The 22793-nt window shown below is 37.8% G+C and overlaps 1 protein-coding gene across 11 annotated transcripts in view; it reads left to right on the top strand.

The window, feature by feature from the left end:
• The window catches only part of LOC130142017 (splicing regulatory glutamine/lysine-rich protein 1-like), an 83008-nt gene that overhangs the window by 38073 nt on the left and 22142 nt on the right, over window positions 1-22793 (top strand). For 4 of the 11 annotated variants that reach the window (XM_056323409.1, XM_056323407.1, XM_056323413.1 and 1 more), the window contains 4 exons: window positions 926-1453; window positions 6267-6353; window positions 7180-7315; window positions 10527-12692. In XM_056323409.1, coding sequence (XP_056179384.1) covers window positions 926-1453; window positions 6267-6353; window positions 7180-7315; window positions 10527-10679 — 904 coding nt within the window. In that variant the 3' untranslated portion in view covers window positions 10680-12692. The other 7 variants (XR_008819262.1, XR_008819261.1, XR_008819263.1 and 4 more) reach the window with 4 other exon arrangements.

The raw sequence follows: 22793 nt of genomic DNA, 5'->3' as shown, positions 1-22793 counted from the left end.
CAATTGTTCATTTTTGTGTCCTAGAGGCAGGTCTAGGAGGCATGTCTCTCTTCCCTTTGCTAGAAAGGAAAGATGGTTCAGAGCCTCGCACTTCCAAATAATCCTTTACCAAAATGTAATCTTTTAGCCAAAGCTGTGATCTAATAAATTTTTATTTGGCTTGACTACTAGAACATCCATTTGAATTTTCCTCACTGTTTTTATGAATGTGTATCATTCTGCCTATCCCAAAGAAGCTGGCTTGTTCTGTTACTTTGCTTCTGTTTTTACTGTCTTACTAATTTTTCAGTAATTTTCAAATTCCTAATGACATTACAGATGATTGAATTGTCTTAGTTGAGTTTTGACCTTACATTTGCCTTTTGAGGGGAATTTGGTGAGATTTTATCCCTGTTTTTTCGTTTCTGTGTATTAAATGATGTTGGACTTCCAAGCAGTTCCAGGATATTTATGTGAGAGGACACTTTAAAATAAAAATAAAGACTTCTGTCTAGTCAGCTGTCGTTATTCACGTGGGGGTGGTTAATCTGAAGTCCATTTTATGTGGACATTCTTTTAGTAAAAAATGGATTTACAAATTGGAGACTTTGTCTCCTGACAAAATGCAGAAAATTTATGTATGTATAGTAACGTAGCTGTGAGGTAAAAAGACATATTATTTCAAAGTATAATAATATCACTTTGAAGATCACAGTTTGATTTGATTTTGGCCCCCCTTTCCCCAATTTGGTTTCCAAATTTTTCCTAGCTACATAGCCTCTCCCTCATGGTGAACAGGGGTGGAAAATTAAAATTTTGAGTAATTACTATTTTTCAACAGATATACATATTTTCTCTTGAACAATTAATGTATGCTAGAGTTAGTTGTAATTTTTATTGGAAAGTTCAAAGAGGAATTGATGGATTTGTGTTTGGCTTTTCACAGGGACAAAAAAAGAGACAAAGAAAAGGTCAAAGAAAAAGAAAAGGCCAAAGAGAGAGACCAAGACAAAGAGAAGGAGAGAAACCGGAACAGAGACCAAGAAAGGGAAAGAGAGCGAGATAAAGAGAGAAACAGGGATAAGGACAAGGAGAGGGACTGGGAGAGAGAGAAAGAGCGAAACAAGGATCGAGGGAGAGTCAGGGACAAGGATAAGGATAAATATAGGGACAGGGAAAAGGCCAAAGATAATGAGAAGGAAGAAGACAGGGAAGAGGTAGACCAGAACAAGGAAAAATATGATGTTGAGAAAGAGGGGGAGAAAGACAGAGAGAAGATTAAGGACAAAGAGGGAGATAAGGGCAGAGGGGACAAAGAGAAGGACAGAGACAAAGAAAAGGAAAAAGATGAGGATAAGGAGAAGAAGGAGCAAGAAAGTGAAAAAGAGAGAGATGATAAAAACAAGAAAGAGAAGAGATCCAGAACACCCCCAAGAAGCTATAGCTCTTCAAGAAGATCTCGTAGCTCCAGCAGGTTTGTTTAGAATTTTTTCATGTTTTTTTGGGCTTGTCAGTACAGTGACACACCATGAAAAATGTACATTTTAATTTTTATTTATCAACATCACTGTGTCACTAATTCAATTTGTATTCTTTCTGGTTTTGTAGATTTCCCTATAAGGTAATGTCTATTACAAAGAGCTCTGTATGATGCTTGATAGAAAATAGTTTCTTGTTGGGCAGCTGGTGCTTGCTTTTCACATAACTGTATAGTATAGTCCTTGAGGATAGTAAGTAGATGGTTCTTATGCCATTTCTCTGTGTTGAGGCCATCCAAAACATCTTTGTCCTGCTGAAAGTTTGAGTCACTGTTACATAGTTCCTTGGTTACTTACTGTACAGTGTTGGTCTGTAGAGCAATTTGTTGGGTTTATGAACAGTTGGGTGGTAGTATTTGCCACTTGGCTACCTTAAGGATGGCGAGTGATTAATTTTCTTGACTAGATGGCTGAACAGCAGGAAGCAAGCATGTCACTTGGCTGGCTAGCCGTTCAGAAAGTGAATGTATCTCAGTTGGAAGATAAGGATACCTTGTTTAGCTGGTTAGATGGCCAGATACAAGTAAAAATTAACATTCTTTAACCATGCTGATAGTAAACAGGAAAGCAGTCAAGGTTAATCTAGCTGTTGTTTTTGCCTCTGAGGGAAGGTAAACTGCGTAGAAGTCTGGATAAATTCAGTACAGCAAAAAGAGGCTGTGAGATAATTAGCTCTGTAAGTGGACTAACTTAGGCATATTCCAAAAGTGTTGCAGCTAACTGAAGCTTTGGTGGAAAAAGTACTTTCTGAATACCTCAACAGAGTTCAATAATATTGCGTGTCAAATTTAGATACCAAATTTTATCTGTTACCTTGAGAGAATGAAATGCTGGATGAATTGGGAAAAGTTCTATGTATTATAATCACTTCCCTGGACAAAAGCAAAATTTCCATAGCCCTCAAAATTCAGGAGTTCATGGTTCATATAATGCAGAAAAAGCTGTAATGGTTTCTGAACATTCTGTTTGGGTTATATGAAATGTCCATGTTGTTTTGCAGGTTTATGGGCAAAATACTGTGGTTTCTTTAAGCATATGCAGCAATGTTAGCATTATTTCATGGGTTGAATAGCTGCACAGAGTAGAAATAGTTCTGTTAGCTTTGAAAACATAACATTTTATGCTTGTATGCCTCAGGAGTATTGAATTAGATAAGTAATTGTGCTGGGTTGACCTTGGCTGTATGCCAGGTGCCCACCAAGTTGCTCTATCATTCCCCCTCCTCAAATAGACAGGGGGAGAAAAATATGAAAGACTCATGGGTCAAGATAAGGACAGGGAGAAATTGCTCACCACTTACCATCACAGGCAAAAAAAAATTGACTTGGGGAAATTAATTTAATTTATTGCCAATCAAATCAGAGTAGGGTAATGAGAAATAAGAACAAATGAACTCATAGTACAAAACCCTACTTTGATATGAAAATAATTTGTTGTATAGATGCCATTAAACAGGCACAGTGTTCTTTTTGAAGATGTAGGATGAGAGAAATACATAATTTTTTATACGTATCCGTCATACAAGGAGAGGCAGAAAGGGCTGGGATTATTTAGCCTGGAGAAGAGAAGGCTGTGGGAGTATATCAGTCCATGTTGAATACCTGATGGGAGAGTGTGAAGAAGATGAAGCCCAACCCTTTTCAGTGATGGCCAGTGACAGAGCAAGAGGCAATGGGCATATGTTGACATATGGGAAATAAAAGTTTTTTCTAATGTTTAAATTGTGTGTTTTCTGGGCAAACTGGAATCAGTTGCCCAGAGAGATTGTGGAGTTTCTATCCTTGGAGATATTAAAAACCTGACTGGACATGGCCCCAAGTAACCTGCTCTAGTTGATCCTGTTTTGGAAGGTTGGGGATCTGGACTAGGTGGTCTCCAGAGGGTTCTTCCAACCTCAGCAATTCTGTTATTCTGAAAAGTATTTGTCAATAGGTTGGGCTACCAGGTCCTGGTTAGTTTGTATTTCAGGGTGTCTGTTTCCTTTGGTGATTGACTTAGCCTAGTTGAAATGGTTACAAACCATTCATTCAGGAGAAGATTACCCAGCAACCTGGCATTTCAGCTGTCTGGATTTACACTGCAGTGTTGAGTTGAGACCATTTTTGAAGATGAAGATCCTTTTTCTGAAGAGTGTAAAATATTGTAATAATAGTCTTCTTTTTGGAGAAGAGGTAGAGGTGGAATAGAACATACAGGACCTTCTAAGAACTAGATGGCAGCTCACCATGTTTTACTGACAAACAGCATGCAGGTACTAGAAATCAGATGGCTATTTTTGATTCCTAGCTGAAGAAAGAGACACAGACCAGAGGAAGAGGAGAATCAGGATCCTTTTGCAAGAGACATCTATAGGCTAGCAAAAGATAGGTAGACTTTGTCCAAAGACTTCTTGATGGCTGAACTGATATCTTCCTTCATAACCCAGTAATGGCCCAACCTGAAAGTGGTAATATCAATTCCAGTCAGTCTTATCCATTAAATATTTTTTGTCTGGGATTTTTTCTTAATTTTTTTCTTTTACCTAAACAAGGCAGAGAGACTCCATATATTCAACTGGCAATTTCTGGTGGCATTAGCAAGGCTCAGATTCCATCAGGGTCAAAACCAAAATTTGTGCCTTAATTGGAGACAGAATATGAAGAGGCTGAAAGCTACCTGTCTTTAATCATAGAATGGTTTGGGTTGGAAGGGACCTTAAAGATGTAGTTCCAACCCCCTTGCTATGGGCAGGGACACTTTCCACTAGACCAGGTTGCTCAAAGCCCCATCCAGCCTGGCCTTGAACACTTCCAGGGATGGGGCATCCACAACTTCTCTGGGCAACCTGTTCCAGTGCCTCACCAGCCTCACAGTAAAGAATTTCTTCCTAATATCTAGTCTACATCTACCCTCTTTCATCTTAAAGACATTCCCCTCTGTCCTATCACTACATATCCTTGTAAAAAGTCTCTCTCCAGCTTTCTTGTAGGTTCCCTTTAGATACTGACTGGAAGGCTGCTACAAGGTCTTCTAGGAGTAATTTTGTGTATGAATTAGAGACACGGGATCACTATCAAAGTTTTCAGACTTCTTTTTCTTAAATTTTGCTGTATTAGTGTTGCTTAAGAGTGTTAATAAAAACAGGTGCACAAAAATCTTTGTATAGATAAATGTAACAGAGGTAGGAATGCTGTCAGGCAGCTTGAAATATGAAAAGCAGAAACTGAAAATTATTTTTAATGCATAAACAGTTTCTAGTTTGAACACAATTACTAGGGCACTTGGTTGCTCACAGATATGTATGCAGGAAAACAAAATAAAGTGGGGATGTACTCAATATAGACCAAGTGGGAGCATTGTCAGAATAATATATTCATTTCCAGTACCTCATTTGAAAAAAGGTGATGATAAATGTGAGGTGCGTGTTAAACAGTGAATGATCAATGATTGTGGGTTTTTTTTCCCTGTGATTTTGAGGCTACTTTTTGTTTTGTTTTGTTTACCAAAGGTTGTATCAAACTTAAGAGCTTGCTGATCAAAATAGTTATGAACTTTTGTCCTGTGTAGCTTCAGGAGGTCAGGCTAGATGATATTGTTAGAGTATGAATCCAGATAGTGATACTAGGTATATCTTAATATATCCTTTTGTAATTTATCTAATAACTGTTGTTTTCTTGGTCTTTCTAAATATTAAAGAAATTAGGTGTGAATTGGAAAAGCTGGTATGCATAAGTGTAGGGTTTTTGCTGTATCTTAAAGTGCCCTGTAAATTAGTTTTTAACTTCCCTGTTTTTCTTTGATGGTTCTTCTTGTCTGCTTTTCTTGGTCTATGAAGAGGTGATAGGAAAGAGTCATCTTACTTTGACAGAGATAGGTTCTATGTTTACACTGAATCACAGAATCACAGAATGGTCAGGGTTGGAAGGGACCTCTGCAGATCATCTAGTCCAACCCCCTGCTAAAGCAGGTTCACCTAGAGCAGGTTGCACAGGATCACATGAAGCTTTACTTGCTCAATTTTTACTTTATTTTAAGATGTGTCTCAGTATGTTTGCAACCAGTTGTTTAATGTTCTGTTGTTTGAGTTCAGGCTCCATAACAGCAACTTCAGCACATTCCATACATCTGTGTAAAACAACTGTTTTGTGAAATACTAGAGCTCTTTAGTGTGTTATAGAATGATACATAGGTTTGCTGAGCATGGACTGCTAGGAAAACAATTGATATTAACTTATTTATTTTGATTTTGACAACAGTTTGAGCTTCATTTTGCTCTGTTTGCTTCTAAACCAATAGGAATGCTAGCTCATGTATTCAGGAATTAAACTTCAGTCACACTGAACTGAAATTCCAAGGATCTTAAGCTTGTAATGTTGTTTTAAAGTTTGTATTGCTCAAGTTATGCCTTTTGTTTTAATGTGGATTTAATTGGATTCTTTTCCTGACTGAAGAAACTCTTACTTAATACAGGATTAGTGAATTCAGTGTGTTTTCATTATCAGGTATAAGCATATGAAGATAAACATAAAACTAAAATCTGAAAGGACACAATTTTTCCCCTACTTCCCACTTCCATTCTCCCCTTTCCCATCAAACTGAAACATGAAAGTTTTTTCTTTGTACAGTTCATATATTATTGGTGATATATAATGTTAAATTCAGTGATATTTAATTAGTTATGTCAGACCATTTTAAGAGCTTTCTGGTTTTATGCAGTTCCTGAGTTTATTTTTTTCTTCTTTGGTGATCTTCAATTTCTTGGTCCTCCAGAGAAAGGCGTAAAAGGAAGAGTAGAAGTCCTTCCAAGTCTCCTAAAAGAACAAAAAGAAAGTCTTCACAAACTCCTTCTCCAAGAAGGTCAGTTTGATGTAAAACATAAAAGTTAATGAGCAGTAAAGGAGCAAAGAGTTACAGTATTTCTGTTAAATTGAAATGTGATAGAGATCAGTGTTATGAAAGGAGCTAAGTCAGTTTGTGTTTCTTCTGGGTTGGTTTTTTTTTTTTTTTTTTTTTGCTATGCAAGAAGCTCTTTAATAATAATTTTCTAAGGAAAAGGTCTGTTTTCCGATAAACAGAACACTCAAAGGTGGATGCAGATACATATATTGAAAACTATTTGGGAAGTATTTTCATTGGTTTACTGCCTTTTCACTAGTCATCTCAGATAATTTCAGTTGGTCAGTATGATTCAGTTATAATTTAAAACAGAACAAAAAAGACCCTTCATGTATTTGATTTTTGGTATGCTTTCAACTGGAGAGTTTTAAATCTTAGTGATACAAATTTGCTTCAAATCAATAAAAGCCCTTCATTGGATATAGATTAACTTGGTTTTCTCTTTGCAAATACCATGTGTACTGAACACATTCTTTAGCTCTCTTCCCTTGTCTTTCTGAAGAGGTTTTTGTTAGGTTTTAGTTTTTGGGTGTTTTTTGGGGGGGTTGGGTTTGGGGTTTTTTGGGTTGGTCTTTTTTTTTTTTTAAATCCCCCAAATGAGAGTTTAATTTGCAGTTAAATGGTTTGAGGGTGACTGAACCTTTCTGAAGGAAAGCAAACCAGGATACTAACATTCTTAGTTACTGTACTGTGCAATTTATTGTACAGTATACTCAATGTATGCATTGGGAGTACATTTGTTGCTGTTGGATCAAATTCTGATTTGAGTAAAAATTTTCTTAAACAGAAACAAGAAAGAAAAGAAAAGAGAAAAGGATACAAATAATGAAAGAAGAGAAGGGGAACACTCTACCTCCAAGAAAAAAAGTAGTAAAGAAAAAGAGGGAAAGGAGAAATCTGACAAAAGCACCACTACTTTCAAGGTAAGAAGCTGTGTGACCAAGTGATAAGTGGAGTGCTGCAAGTAAAATGATTATTGGAATTCCCTCCTTCTTTTTTCTTTCTCTTCCTCACCCTTCCCCCCCCCCTCCCATTTTCCTTATCCAAATTATTGCCACTGGAGTTTAGGTTTTGCTAGTTGGAGACATGAAAGTCATTCTCCAGTTGATGTTAGCAGGCCAGTTGGAGAAGTCTGTGTTTGAACTTTACTGGACCTATAGGAGCTTGTGTGAATAGGTTACAGATACACTTTGTTTTATTTTTGCTCTCTGTTCTGTGCCATATGTTAGGAGTTAGCTGTAAAATATCAGTAGAAGGCTTACAAAATGTCCATTGAGTTCATTTAGCCCATGACTTTGAACTCCCTCTGTTATGGTGGTCACTCAGAATAGGAGAGGTGGTGTGTTCTGTGGAGTTATCAGGCACCAAAGCCAGTGTTGCAGCACTCTCCAAGCTATCAAGCTGCAACAAGGCCTTTTACCATCTCATCCAACATACTCTTCATACAGTCCCTCTACGTCCTTGTCCTTGTCTTCCCTCATCCAGGGCCCACTCTCTCTTCTCTTGTGTCTTCCTCTCCTACTTCTTCCTCGGCTGCTCTCTCTTCATTGGCTGCCCAACCACTTAACAGAACCAGCCACAGCTGCACCTTATCTACATCGACCAACCCACCGCCCCTGAAGCCAACCCACAGTTGTATATTATCAATGCTAATTAGCCCAGCTTCATTCCACTACACTTAGGTTGGATCACTGCTGCATTTGCGCTGCTTCTTGTAAGGCTTGTCTTCCATTGGTTCAGGTGGTTCCTGCTACAGTCATTTCTATAACATGCAACTCAAATCATGGGTTACAACAATTTAAAGGTATTTCCATTACAATCTCCACCCCTCGTCCCTTTGGGCCAGCCTGTAGGTTTTAACATTACAATGAACTCCTCCCCTTGCCCCTGCTCTGGCTTGGACTTATCCACAGACTGCTGTCCCTTAGGGGTATATCTGCTTCAAGTGGAGTCTTATGATGAACCATTGTCTCTCCAGGGGTATACCTGCTTCAGCATGGACTTATCCACAGCCACAGTTGCTTTGAGGTACACCTATTCCAGTGTGGCCTTCTCCATGGGCCACAATGCCTTCAGAGATATACGTGCTTCAGTGTGGCCTTACTCACAGCTACAGTCCCTTCAGAAGTAAATCAGCTCCAGCATGGCCTTATCCCTGGTCACAGTCCCTTCAGGCCTGTACCTGCTCTGTCATGGGCTTATCCATGCCCACACGCTTTGAGGTGCTCCAGCATGTCCTCACACACAGCCACTGATGCTTCAAGGTGTACCTGCTGCAACATGGACTTGCCCTTGAGCCAAAATTCCTCCAGAGGCATATCTGCTGCAGCACAGACATAACCATGGCCACAGATGCTTTGAGATAGATGTACCTGCTCTGGCATGGGCTTTTCCATGGCCACAGACACTTTGGGGTGTCCTGCTCCCACATGGGCTCATCCACAGGTCACAGTCCTATTGACTCAAGTTCACACTGGAGTTCCAGCCTGTTCAGTACAGCAGCACAGAAACAGCAGCGATGCCCTGACTGTCTGCCAGCCCTGATGCATCATCATTGCTGTTATCAGAATGTTCCCGGGCACAGCACAGTAAAATGATAACCAGTACAGCGGTACAGCAGGCAGCAAAAGCAAAAAGCAGCCAGTAACAAGCACTAGACTCTAAGGCAAGCACAGAAACCTGCCCCTTAATAATTAAACAGCAATAACAGCTATAGATTTGATCTAGCACATTCCAATCAAATCTGTCATTATCTTGAACCCTTCAAGCCCCACGTTGGGTGCCAAAAAGGACTGTTGTGGTTTAACCCTGGCCGGCAACTAAGCACCACACAGGCGCTTGCTCACTCCCCCCACAGTGGGATGGGGGAGAGGATCAGAAGAGAAAAAAGTGAGAAAACTCGTGGATTGAGATAAAGACAATTTAATAGGTAAAGCAAAAGTCACACACGCAAGCAAAGCAAAACAAGGAATTCATTCACTACTTCCCATGGGCAGGCAGGTGTTCAGCCATCTCCAGGGAAGCAGGGCTCCATCATGCGTAATGGTTACTTGGGAAGACAAACACCATTGGTCAGAACATTCCCCCCCTTCCTCCCCCAGCTTTTATTTACTGAGCACGACATCATATGGTCTGGGATATTCCTTTGGTCAGTTGTCCTGGCTGTGTTCCCTTCCAGTTTCCCATGCACCCCCAGCCTACTCACTGGTGGGGTGGTGTGAGAAGCAGAAAAGTCCTTGATGCTGTGTAAGCGCTGCTCAGCAATAACTAAAACATCCCTGTATTATTAACATTGTTTTCAGCACAAATCCAAAACATAGCCCCATGCTAGCTACTAAGAAGAAAACTAATTCTATCCCAACCAAAACCAGCACAGGCTGTCAAGCTGAAAAGATTATTAATAAACTTTCACTCTGCAGTTCAGCCTCTCCCTGGTTGCTTTTGTCTTGGGCTGCATATTGGACTCTGCAGGAGTAAAGTTGAATATTTAAGGAATAGTATGGGATTTTTCCCTTGCAAAATAGAAGGTGGTGTGAATAAGAAAAGAAACATCTTCAAATTGTTTAATCTTAGAATTTTAAAAGCAGCATGCCTTTAAGGAGTAGTTTGTAGTACTCAATTATTCTATCTACTTTTATAAAACAGCTGATTTAGGTGACTGTCCATATACTTAGGTAATTGTCTTACCAAAGAACTATCTTAAAATTTATCAATTACCTGACAAAAAAATATGAAAGAAAAATTTTAATCCTGTTTTATTCAAAATATATGGTGAAATCTTAATTTTTTGAACCATTTCTCATAGATCCCATGATACTGTTTCTTCTGTTTTACCTGAATATTAATGATAAAGACAGATAACTTTATAGCAATGATTTCTTGGTTGACGTGTTGTTATGATTGCCTAACTTCAGCCAATTGAAAAGAAAACTTTTTTTGGGAAAAAAAAAAAAGAAAAGGTGACATCTCTATTCTGAAAATTGCTGAGACAAGATAAGTGTGTAAAAATTGAGGCAATCAAAATACCAGGAGTTGGTTGGAAGTAATATCCTGTGATGTAGAGTATGATTTTTTTGTTTGTTTATTGTTGGGTTTGGTTGGGGTTTTTTTGTAAAATAATTTTATCTTTGGTAGGACAAACATCACACTAAAGAAGATCTGAATTCAGAAACTGACAAGGAAGTAGGCAATAGAGATACGCAAGAGACAGATGAAGTCAAACTACAACAGAATGGGAACTGTCAGCCAAATGATGAAAACCTCTCAATTAAAATGGAAGAGGTTTAAAGCAAAGAATGGACCTATGACTCAATTAAGGAATGAAATCCAAAGCTTCTTATTTCTCAGAACAAGGAAGAAAATGTCAAAGCAATCAGCCTGAATATGGTGATAGTACTAGTAGATCTTCCAATTCTTGTGATAGCTTTCTTGATTTCTTGCTGTAAAGCAAGAGAGCACAGACCAGTAGTTATACCATGAAAAGTCAGATGCCATCAGAACTATTCATCTCTGAAAATCCATGCATTTCCATGATGGCTGTACTAATTTTTAAAATGATTTATGTTAAGTTTTGCCATAAGCTGTTACAAATACATAGAAACTAAAAGATGTAAACCTGTACTATCCAAAAAAAGCTGAAGATATGCATTTAAGGTTGTTTAAAATACTGCTTGTTGATGAATTTTGTATTGTTTTACTTTATGGGTTAAAAAACTCACAAAAACTTCAGTGTGTACTGTTTGATATGCTTGGAAAAGGTGCATAAATATACTCTTTATTTTGTTATAAATTAAAACTATAGAAAAATGTTTTTTAAACATAAATGCAGTTTTATGGTTCTTATTTTAAATGCCCGATGACTAGTTTGTTTTTCATTTGTTCACTGCTTGAGATTCTTGGGTTTTATTTAAGACAATTTCTCACTAATATCCCTAAAAATAATATTTCTTTTAAAGTATTTGAACAATGCATGTTACTTTTCTGTTCCAAAAAGGAACATTGCCGTGTTATAGATAATAGGTTAGCTTACTGGGTTATTTTGGAGTTGGTTTGTTGTTTATTTTTGTCTTTATAGAAGTGAGCACATCTGCATGATATTATTACAACCTACAGCTTTGTTTTGAGCCGTACTGTGTATGTTCAGCTGTAAATAGTACAGGTGCCATTATGAAAATAATTTTTTCTTATTTGTTTAAAAAAAATATGGGACCGCAAGCAGAAGCTTTAGTGCCTTCTTAAAATAATGTGGTATCTTCTAGAAATGTATATGTGCTATTACTCATTTTCAGTTAAATCTTATATGATCTCTATTGCCATTTTGCCACCACCATGCTGTAGACAAGAATGCAAGTGATTTGTCAGAATGATTGATTCACTTGTTAAAATACTAAAACTCCATTTTTACTTCTGTTTTTTATTTTTAGAAGAGATTTATAGGTGAAAGCAAAGGTGCATTTTGGGGACAACCACTGTACAAAAGTAGTAGCTGGATACAAAGCATTTTCTGATCACCTGCATCAAAGACAGCCCTTTAGAAATTTAATCTACATTTGGGTGGCCTTAATTGTAACCTCTCCATCATAATCTCTAATACTTGTTGAGTGATATAAAAGGAATCATATGCAAAGTTGAGGGGATAAATAATTTGGGCAAAAAAATCTAATTTACATAAGAGTTATATGGTAGAGATTCTTTTTTCATTCTTTAAAGAGAAAGCATGTAAGAAAAGAATGACAAAGCAAATACTTTTGTCAAGGTAAAACATGGCTTGTGCTCTCTGAACTAATTTAATCAGTTTCATCATTGTAAGATTTCTTAAGAGTCATACCTTTAAAATTTATACCTAAAATCAAGTAGATTATTTTTTAATACAACTTAATACAATCAACTGACTTCATTGCCTTACCTCATGGGAAGTGTTATTTCTTTCAGTTAAAAAAAATCTTAATAGCATATCAGCTATTTGCAACACAGTTTGGCTGTGAAGCTGCTTAATCACTCTTTTTTTTTTTTAATAGGATTTTATGTTCTTGCTACTGTGTACGTTTAAGGCTATAGAAAATGCTTTACTATGTAAAGTATAGACAGTCATTTCTGTGATGTTTAAGCCACATGCTGTTGACTGGTAAACAACTTATTCTGATAAAAGAATGGCAAATCTGTATGCTTATAGAAAGACTGTGAAGGATTGTGTCTTACAACAACAGCTGTCTTATGATGTGTAAGTAGCATAGAGTAAAGAGATTCTTTGTATACTTGTTATTTTTGGTACCATTTCACTAATAAAATTTAAGTATTTTAGAGGGAAGTTTCTGCTATTACATACTTTTAGTTGATCTGGTCTTATTCAGGCAGCTTCTTTGATTTGAAATGTGGATACAAGTGAAAATATACATGTGTTATTTAGAATATCTTTGAAAAACTAAGTTTCTCCTTTGAGAGAAATTAGAGTTCTTGCAGTGTATCACGTTTCAGCTGAGATGAGTTTGTTTTCTGGAGTTATTTTATCCTGAAATTGAATAGCTCTATTATATAGTGGTTAAAGAATATGTAAAGGATTGCGTACAGTTAGCTAAGAAACATGCCTTACGAAAATTAATAGTTAAGGATGGTAGCCTTACTAGCTAACTTATCACGTGTAAGTCAATATGCAGCACATTGTTATATTGTATGTGAATTAATGGTTCCCTTACAAAAATTTTTTTAAAGGCAAACAAACAAAAAAAAGAAAATGCACCAAGCACATAAATTTCCTCCCTACCCCACCCCAACTCATATTTTCTTACAAATGCTGTATTTTCTCATTTTGCTTTGTAAATACTGTGCAAATCTCTAAAGTATTTAAGTTATATCTATTCATATTAGGTGTTTTATGGTTCCCCTCTTCCTAAAAAGCCACCACTGGAGAACTAATATTCTGCAAAATGCCTATCTCTGCAGAGGGTAGCTCATTTTGAAACCAGCAGCATAGCACAATAATAAAGTTCCTGCTTGCTCCGCCATGATAATGTGCATCATCTATTAAATGTGTACATCTTCCACTGGAAGCCCATTGCCTTCATTGTTAATAAGTTTGCATACTGTGCTGCCATGTCAGGTTGTTTGGTTTTGCACTGTATAAATGAGATGAAATTGAGTGGAGATTTTGAGAACAGTGTATGATAGCTGCATTGTTTTAAATGTAATTTCATTTTAATCAGCCTTTATTTGAAAATGTGACCCATAATTGCTCAGAAAAGTGATGATATGGTGCTATTTTGCTAAGACCGTGTAAAGCACTTACATGGAAGCTTCCATTAGCAACCACAGTTATTTCACGACAGTGTTTCTGGAAAGCAGATAGGATTTTTCTTTGGATTTTAAAATAAAAAGGTAGCAGAAGACAGCTGCTGGTGGATGAAGCAGGATTCCAAGCTCAAAATAGAAGTGGCTGTGACTTAGATAAATTCATTTAAGTAAATGGTAAACCCAGCTGTGAGGGATGAAATTTTTCTTGCAAACACTGTTAGTAGTATGGTGTGTGAAAAATAATAAAAAAAAATCAACATAAAAAAACCCCAAACACCCCCTCCCCCAAAAAATCCCCAAACAAACAAACCAAACCCAAAACAAAACTCAACCAAAACTAAGAGGGGGAAAAAGCATTTAAGCTGGAAACTAGAAACATCTGAACAATGCCTGAGAAATTGGTGAGATATGGGTTCTGCCTGCTAATTTCTTTAATTGAAATTTCAGATAGATACATCTGAACCACCTTTAAATTAGATGGCTAACAGTGGTAACCTACATACAGCTTGGATTCTGAAATGAGCTGACTGTGGCACCAGAATGTATTTACTCTGCTGTTAAGGTAAATTCTGTCGTCTGAAGCATGCTTGTCGTTGTTTGCTAGTGTTCTCCAGTCCAGTTACATCTAAGGCAATACCTGAAATTATTTTGAAACTCTGCAAATCAATTTGTTATGTGGTAGTTTATCTGTGTTGCCCTTAGCCTGAACTGGTATTTTGTAGTAGTTCTTAGATTTAGGAATTTCGGTTTTGTTTTTTTTTTTTTTCTTTTGGTCTAAGGAAGAGATAATAAGTAAAGGCTGCTTTGTATGATACAAATGTTTATATAATGCATACTTGTCCTTATTACTGTGACCAGTTTTGGGGTTTTTTTATTAGTGTGTGATTGTTGCAAGCAGTAATGACATAGTGATGTGTGTATCTTCTACTTTTAGGTCTGAAACATCTCTGCATCACTGTTTTTTTGTTAGTTTGTAATGATTTTTTTTTTTTGTTAGTTTGAAAATTGTGTTATAATGGTAAACCAAATAATATTAAAACCACAAATTCTGAACGACAAAGTATTGCAGATTGGGGCATATTATGGATCCCACCTGCCACTTGGTGATACCTTCAGTTTTATAGCAATGGATTATTGCCTCTGGTTTTGTAATTTTAAAAGTGAGAATTTGACTTAATGACACTAATGCTGAGATTTGTAAATGGCTAAAATAATGTAAATCAGTAGGTGATCAGTTCAGAGAGATGTAGTTTTCTCACCAGAGAATGGAGTGTGGACAGTTGAAATTTATAGATACTATTGGTGTTATTACCTAAAGAGAATCTAAAACTTAACTTTGTTTGCTATTATGTAACAGGAAAAAATTTTCAGCCTGTACCTTAGGTTTATTTTTATACGTTGAAAAGTTTAATTAAAATAATATTGAAAACAGTCAAGCATCATTCCTCTCCCTGCCTCACAAGTTTAGAAGAGCACAAAGGGATGCATAACTGTCCAAGCCTGCTGGTTCCACTATTGATTCATCTTCCGACTTAGTTACACACGGGAGATGTAAAATGCCTAATATTTTGTGATCAAACATCTCTGGCTATGTTAATATGATTATTTATACCATGTAAACTGTTGCTGCTGCTTGGTGCTTAGCTTAGGAAGTTGTGACAATGTTTGGAGGGGTGGGGGTGTATGTTTGGGGTTGTTTTGTTGTTTGGCTTTTTTTTTTTTTTTTGAGAACTGCATATGATTCGGTCTCCCCATTCCTTTTTGTATTATGAAGGTGTGAACTTGAAGGATTAATAGTTATAGAGGACTTCATGTGTAGAAGTGGGTTAGTTGCAATGTGAGACAGAAGAATGAGTAGTTTGCAATGAGGCCCTGCTGTTATAGGGATGCTTAGGCAGGATGCTGATTCGGGGCTTATACAGAAACTTGGCTTTACCACTGTAATTTGATAATCTTGAACATGATATTCCAGAAAGCTGGTGGTGGGTTGGTCCTCTACATCACCCATCACCAGGGCTGGAGTAGCTGCAGCTAGTTGCTAAACCCTAACCAAGATCAGAACCATATTCAGCATTCCTAGCAATAGAATCAGGACCAGCAATTGGCTGGTTTCAACATCCCAAGGATATTCAAAATTTTCAAAATGCTTAAACGCTTATGTAATTAGCCTGGAGGAGAAGGGAAAGATGTCTCTCCCATAGGTTTGCTCTCTGAGGAGAAAAGGCAAAAGGTGTAATTATTAATAGTTCCAGATAGATGGCTCCCGAAGTACGTAGGTGACTGCAGTGCTGAGTACATAGACCAGACCAGTTTCACAACCAATGATTCTAGCATATCACAAGCCAGTATTACAAAGTACAACAAAGCGAGAACCTTGGCCTAGGCCCCAATGGTGATAAATACCAAAACAGCGAATGTATGCTGTAAGGTGTTACATAATGCAACTCTGAGACCAAGCACAATAACTCTGAGAACAAATAAATCAACATGGTGACCAGTGACTATTAAATCAATACAAAGTGTATTGGCTCTGGCTGAGATGGAGCTAATTCTCCCCACAGCAGCCCTCACAGTGCTGTGCTTTGTATTGGTAGCCAGAAAGGTGGTGATAACACACCAGTGTTTTGGCTACTGCTGAGCAGTGCTCCCACAGCATCAAGGCTGTCCCTCCAACCTTTCCCCCTCACCAGTAGGCTGGGGGTGGCAAGATCTTGGGAGGGGACACAGCCAGGACAGCTGACCCAAACTGACCAAAGGGATATTCCATACCATATGACATCATGCTCAGATATAAAAGCTAAGAGAAAGGAGGAGGAAGGGGGGGAAGGGGGGGGCATTCATTATTTACGACATTTGTCTTATGGAGCAACCGCTAAGTGTACTGAAGCCCTGCTTCTTGGGAAGTTGCCAAACATCGCCTGCTGATGGGAAGTAGAGAATAACATCTTTTGTTTTCCTTTGCTTCTGGGTGCACGACCTTTGCTGTTCCTTCATTAAACTGCCTTTATCTTGACCCACAAGTTTTTTTCATCTTATTTTCTCCCCATCCCCCCTTCTGTTGAGGAGGGGAGTGATAGAGCAGCTTGGTGGGCACCTGGTGTCCAGCCAAGGTCTAACCACCAGAAATTAATGCTCAAATTAATCTCAATCCTTTGTACCCCACATTGGGTGCCAAAAAGGACTGTTGTGGTTTAACCCCACCAGGCAACGAAGTACCACACAGCTGCTCATTCACACACCCCATCCCCAGTGGGATGGGGAGGAGAACTGGAAAAAGGTAAAACCTGTGGGTTGAGATAAGAACAGTTTAATAATTGAAATAAAGTACAATATAATAAAAATAATTATAACAACAATTGCAATGAAAAGGAGAGAGAAAGAGGGAGGAATTAAACCTAAGGAAAAAAAAACCAAGTGATGCACAATACAATTGCTCACCACCCACTGACTGATGCCCAGCCAGTTTCTGAGCAGTGATTGGTGGCTCCTGGCCAAGTCCCCCCAGTTTATATACTCAGTATGATGTTCTATGGTATGGAATATCCCTTTGGCTAGGTTGGGTCAGCTTGTCCTGGCTCTGCTTCCTCCCAGCTTCTTGTGCACCTGCTCATTGGCAGAACATGAGAAGCTGAGAAGTCCTTGATTTAGAGTAAGCACTACTTGGCAACAACTAAAAACATCAGTGTGTTATCAACATTATTCTTATACTAAGTCCAAAACACAGCACTGTACCACTACTGAGAAGAAAATTAACTGTCCCAGCTGAAACCAGGACATATGTGTTAGAAGTTTGCATTTGATTACAATGCAACATCATAGCTGATTAAATGTATTTGTTTAAACTGTTTCTTTTTGGGGAAAGGGTAATTTAAAATATTTGGGAGCAGGAAGGTGCTTAATCTAAACCAAGAGATAATTAAGTAGATCTGAACTATGTAGTCCTTACTCTTTGACTGCAATGAGGTAGGAACTCCAAAAGATATGGGAACTACAGAAGAGACGGAAACTGTAAGGTTGGATTCTGCTGACATGGCAGTAGGCAGAGTACCATGGTGCCAGTATGCAACACTGGGCTTCCCAGGCAGTATGTTTCAAGTTCCTTGAAACTTTCCAATAACCAACCAGTATTTAAAAAAAAAACCCACCACAAACACCAAACAAAACCAGCCCACAGCCTTATAAAAGATGTTGTCTTTAGAAGATGAAAAAGTAGCATTCGCAGTTATACTTGCAACTGGTTCTCCAGTGTTGCTTCTCCACATGCTAGGATTAGCATACCTTTTTACGAGATCTGGACAGCAGAAACTGAGTCACAGTATTACAAACAAAATCACTATTTGCCAATAAAATATTTGATGGACACAAAAGGCTGGATTTAAAGTAGCGTTCACTGCAATTCTATAACTTCAAATACACAAATATGGAAACAGAGGAGAAACTGATGCTTTGTGAAATGTAAGATTAAAAAACATTTTTACAGCAAATGGCATCAAAGCAATTGTATATCTGGTTTATGAGTACACACACAACTCTTTGGAATTGCAGATGACTCAATCATTCCAATTGAGATATGGCCCATATATAGTGAATTTAAGTATACTGCTAGAGCTTGGCTTTTCTTATTTACTTTTTGCAAAATCCTGAGGGTCTTCTGACCAAGGTTGAATGGGCATTGAAATAGGGTGAATAGAATCTTGTTCCACTGGCTTGCATTTAAACTGTTTTTGGAGCCAGGACTTTTCTCAGTGTCTACAAAATCTCTATGTTGGTAGTGGAAATATTTTTTCCTAGTAGGATCTTTAATAGCTATGTTAATTTTCATTGAGTCAGTGTACATAAATTTTATCTTAATTTTTCCACAAATACTCTGTAGGATTGGAAGAATGTATGACCCAGCATAACTGGAGCTAGCACATATTCACATTGAAGTTCTAATTTGTTATTGCTTTTTTTAGCTATGAGGTACTAAGCCATGCAGTGTTGAAAAGCTACAGTGTGCTCTGTGCCTATATAGATAGTTTGTTTGTTTTATGGGCATTGGCAGTTACAACTGGTTTGACACAGCTATGATAATTAAAAATTGCAGAAACACAGGTAGCCTCCTTTCCAAAAGTTCATTTCAAGACAGAATGTAACCCACTCACCAAAGCCATCCAGATACCGAACGCAGCCACAGTGTCATACCAAAAGGGAATTACTGAGTCTTATGGATCCTAATTCTGGTGACTCCCAGTAACCATTCAGTTGAAATAAATACCAGAATGGTTATTTAATTGCTACTCACAAGAAAGATGAAGGTTGCTAAATAGCTGGGTACCTTGGCTTGAACTGCTACCAGCAAAGTTAAACAATAGCAGTTACTATTTGGAAAAGGTCAGAGACTACTTATGAGAGCCTTATGGTTCTGCTATACATTTCCATACTAGCCATCCATCAAAAACTGGCTGCAGCCTGCAGTTTTCCAGGTAAAGTAGCATGTCTACTATTCTCCAGTCTGCCTAGACTCCAGTGTCTCCAGTAAGGACCTGAACCTGTTTCATCACAAATTCCCTGACTGTTGCTGTGCCTGTTGTTCCTTAAGATTTTTTTCTTTGTCCTGCCTGTGTACCACTTCAACAAATACAAATTACTTCCTTGGTTGGTTTGTTTCTGTAAAGTTTCTGACCTGGCCCAGGGAAGGCTTTGTGCTGGGAAACACTGAAGGGGTCTCTGAGGATGGGTGATGTGATTGAAAGTTTCTAGCGCTGCAGATTGTTTTCAGTTTTATTAATTAAACTAGTGCTTTCACTGTAGAAATAAAATAGATATGGGAATAAGATTATTTCCCCCCATAGAACATGGAGTGATTTGTCTTAGTGGCAACCTTCTGTAAACAGTGCTCAGAGGTCATTGATGCAAGTTGTCCTGTTTTATTACCTACTTTCATACAGATCCCATCAACACAGTACTAGAACACAGTTAACATCATTCCAGCAGTAGACATGCAGTTCTTCAAGAAAACAGTGCCATCGAGAGAGACAGAGAAAAAGGCAAATCAAAAGCCTGTGACAGAGTCAAAAGCTCCAAGACAAGTGTCTTTTGTAAGTAGAGGGCTTTGATGAAATGCTTCATTATTTTACAATTTTTGTATCAGTAACTGGGGTTGACTCAGATTGACAGGATCCCCCTGTGCTCTCTGCTTTCAAGAGGACTCTGTTAAGTGCAGGTGCCATTGTACCATAAAGGTGGCTAAGGTTGCCAAAGTACCCCAAAGGCTTAAGTTTTTAGGGGATTTATAGGTAATCTGTGGTTATTATTATATTTGGCAGTTAATACAGAGTGAAAAAACTCTGGAATATTGTGGTCACTGCAGTCTCCTGTTCCAGGCTGAGTGGCTGTATATCTTACATCTGAAACACTGTAATAATTTTCAGTGCTGTCTAGCTACTGCACTGTAGTCTGACCTTAAGTATAAAAAGTGTAGAAAAATATATCTCCGTGTCCATACTACATTAAAGTATGCAAGAAAAAAACTGATCTACTCTGGGTACCAGAAAAATTCGGTATGTACTAACTTTGCTCTTTGATGTACTCACTACCATAACTATACTCTTTTTGGTGTCACAGCTGACTCAGTAATGTGCCATGACTTGGTGCTCACAAGTCTCTTTTTCTTGGTTACCTACCTAGCTTTTGAGTCTGTGTTATTAGATACACTTTAGAAATGTGTTTACTGAGAAGAATTTGTTTTCAGGAACATAGGTATGGAAGCACTCCTGTCATGAAACAGATTTGGCATGTTTGTCTAATTCTTTCTCTGGCATCATGCACTATGCTGCTGGCAACCAAGGTATTTAGCCATAGACCTTATCTAGGCTATATGAAAATGGTCATATCCTGACCATTTAAATGGTAACATACAGCCAGCTATTATCCTTTGTTATTTGAATATAGGGCAAATTCATTTACCTTTTGCGTTCACCAGTTTTACCTCATTGTTCATTATTGTCCTATATGGTGATGCTGGATATTTTTTTAAATCATCAACTACTGCTCAATAGACAGGCCATATTAGGGACTGAACACTACATTAATTTATCTGTAATTATAAAATGCTAAAACACTGTAACTCTGCAATATAATACCCCATGCTATAAATCACTATGCTGTCGTGGTTTAACCCCAGCCAGCAACTAAGTACCATGCAGCTGCTTGCTGGCTCCTTCCCCTCCCCGATGGGATGGGGAGGAGAATCAGAAAAAGGTGGGTTGAGATAAGAACAGTTTAATAATCAAAATAAAGTAAAATATTAATAGTAGTAATGAAAAGGAAAAAAAGAGAAAGGAAACCCCAAGAAAACCAAGTGATGCACAATACAATTACTCACCACCCACTGACTGATGTCCAGCCAGTCCCTGAGCAGCAATTGGTGTGTCCTGGCCAAGTCCCCCCAGTTTATATACTCAGCATGACATCCTAAGGTATAGAATATCCCTTTGGGTAGTTCGGGCCAGCTGTCCTGGCTCTACTCCCTCCCAGCGTCTTGTGAACCTGCTCACTGGCACAGCATGGGAAACTGAAAAGTGCCTACCCTAAGTCAAGAACTACTTAGCAACAACTAAAACATCAGTGTGTTATCAACATTATTCTCATCCTAAATCCAAAACACAGCACTGCACCAGCTACTAAGAAAATTAACTCTATCCCAGCTGAAACCAGGTCATAGGCTTCTGTGCCTCCAGTCCTACAATGAAGTGTCTAATCTTTTACAATGTTTAAATTCTCACTAATGCTAACAGTGGTCATCTAGAGCTATGCTGACAAAAAATAATAAATAATTCAAAAATGCTATGGCATTTATGGTCTCGAGCCATTATATTTGCAATTTCACTCGATGTAGCACACATCAACAATACTGAAGCTAAGAACACTACTGAAACCACTTGAACAGTACTATATCACATGAAATAACTTGCATGTGTATTAGTAGAGGTAGCCTTCTGCAGTCATTATACATCTGTATATGCACACTTTTTAAAACTGGTTTTGGTAGGTGCAGAGTAAGAAAAAATGAATTCAATGTTTACAGGGATAAATAAGTTACTGAAGGTATCAACTCCACCAGGAAGATAAGTTGTTCTGAGCAGAAATGAAAGAAATATTATAGGCAGGGAGCATGGATATTTCTTAGGTTTTGGAAATGGACACATTAGGCTGTGTTCAGATGACTAATTGATAATGATTGTATATGATTTGAGGACTTTATTGTCTATAACAACTGTTCATTTCAGCTCCTCTACTAGATATTGCAAGTACCAACAGCTCTGCTAATTTCAGAATCATGTGTGTTCTCCTAAATTCAAATCAGGCAAAGTCACCTGACTGAAGTTAAACAAATAAAGGAATATATTTAAAAGATTGCTCAAACCTTTGAGGTGGTTTGGGGAGTGCTCCTGTTACTCCTTTCAAGGAGTAGAAGTAACAAGCATGGGTGGTAACGGGTACATTGCTTTGTGCAAAAAAATGCATTTTAACTGCTAAGAAAAAACAATGCAAAACCCACAGTGAAATATAGGTTGGTCTTTGCCAGTCCTAACGGACACAGAGATATATAAATAAAGAAAAACTGAATATAAATAAGGAAAGTGAACAAAATAGGTTTTGTTATGGGGCTTCACTGAATCAATCAAGTGGGGGAATTGCAATTTTTTTGAGCTTTTTGCAAGCATGGCTATTCTATAACTCATACTGCCTAATAAGCATTGAAATATTTGTGTGAATGTGACTCATCCTTAACTTTTAATGAGAGAATTTTAGATGTCCACCTAAGGAGCCTCCAGTGCTTAGGGTACAGTTGATCAATTTCTTTCTCCACAAAATAATGTTAATAAAATGCTCCATAAACTAGAGATGACAGTAATAAACTGGATCTTCTAAAATAACTGCAAACCATTAATGCCTACAGAGTTCATAGGTGAGAACCTCTTGTAAGCTGGAAAACCATTTCAGACTCCTTGCATCATGGAGATACATGATGGAATCACATAGAGCATACTAAGGAAGTCCCTTTTTGACCCTATATTCCAATGACACCTCCTCTATGCAAGCTTTGGGGGGATGACTAACTGAACTATT

This window comes from Falco biarmicus, chromosome W (assembly GCF_023638135.1).
Source record: "Falco biarmicus isolate bFalBia1 chromosome W, bFalBia1.pri, whole genome shotgun sequence".
NCBI classification, from domain to species: Eukaryota; Metazoa; Chordata; class Aves; order Falconiformes; family Falconidae; genus Falco; species Falco biarmicus.
Note: the sequence above shows the minus strand (reverse complement) of the source record. Positions and strands in the feature narration are given on the sequence as shown.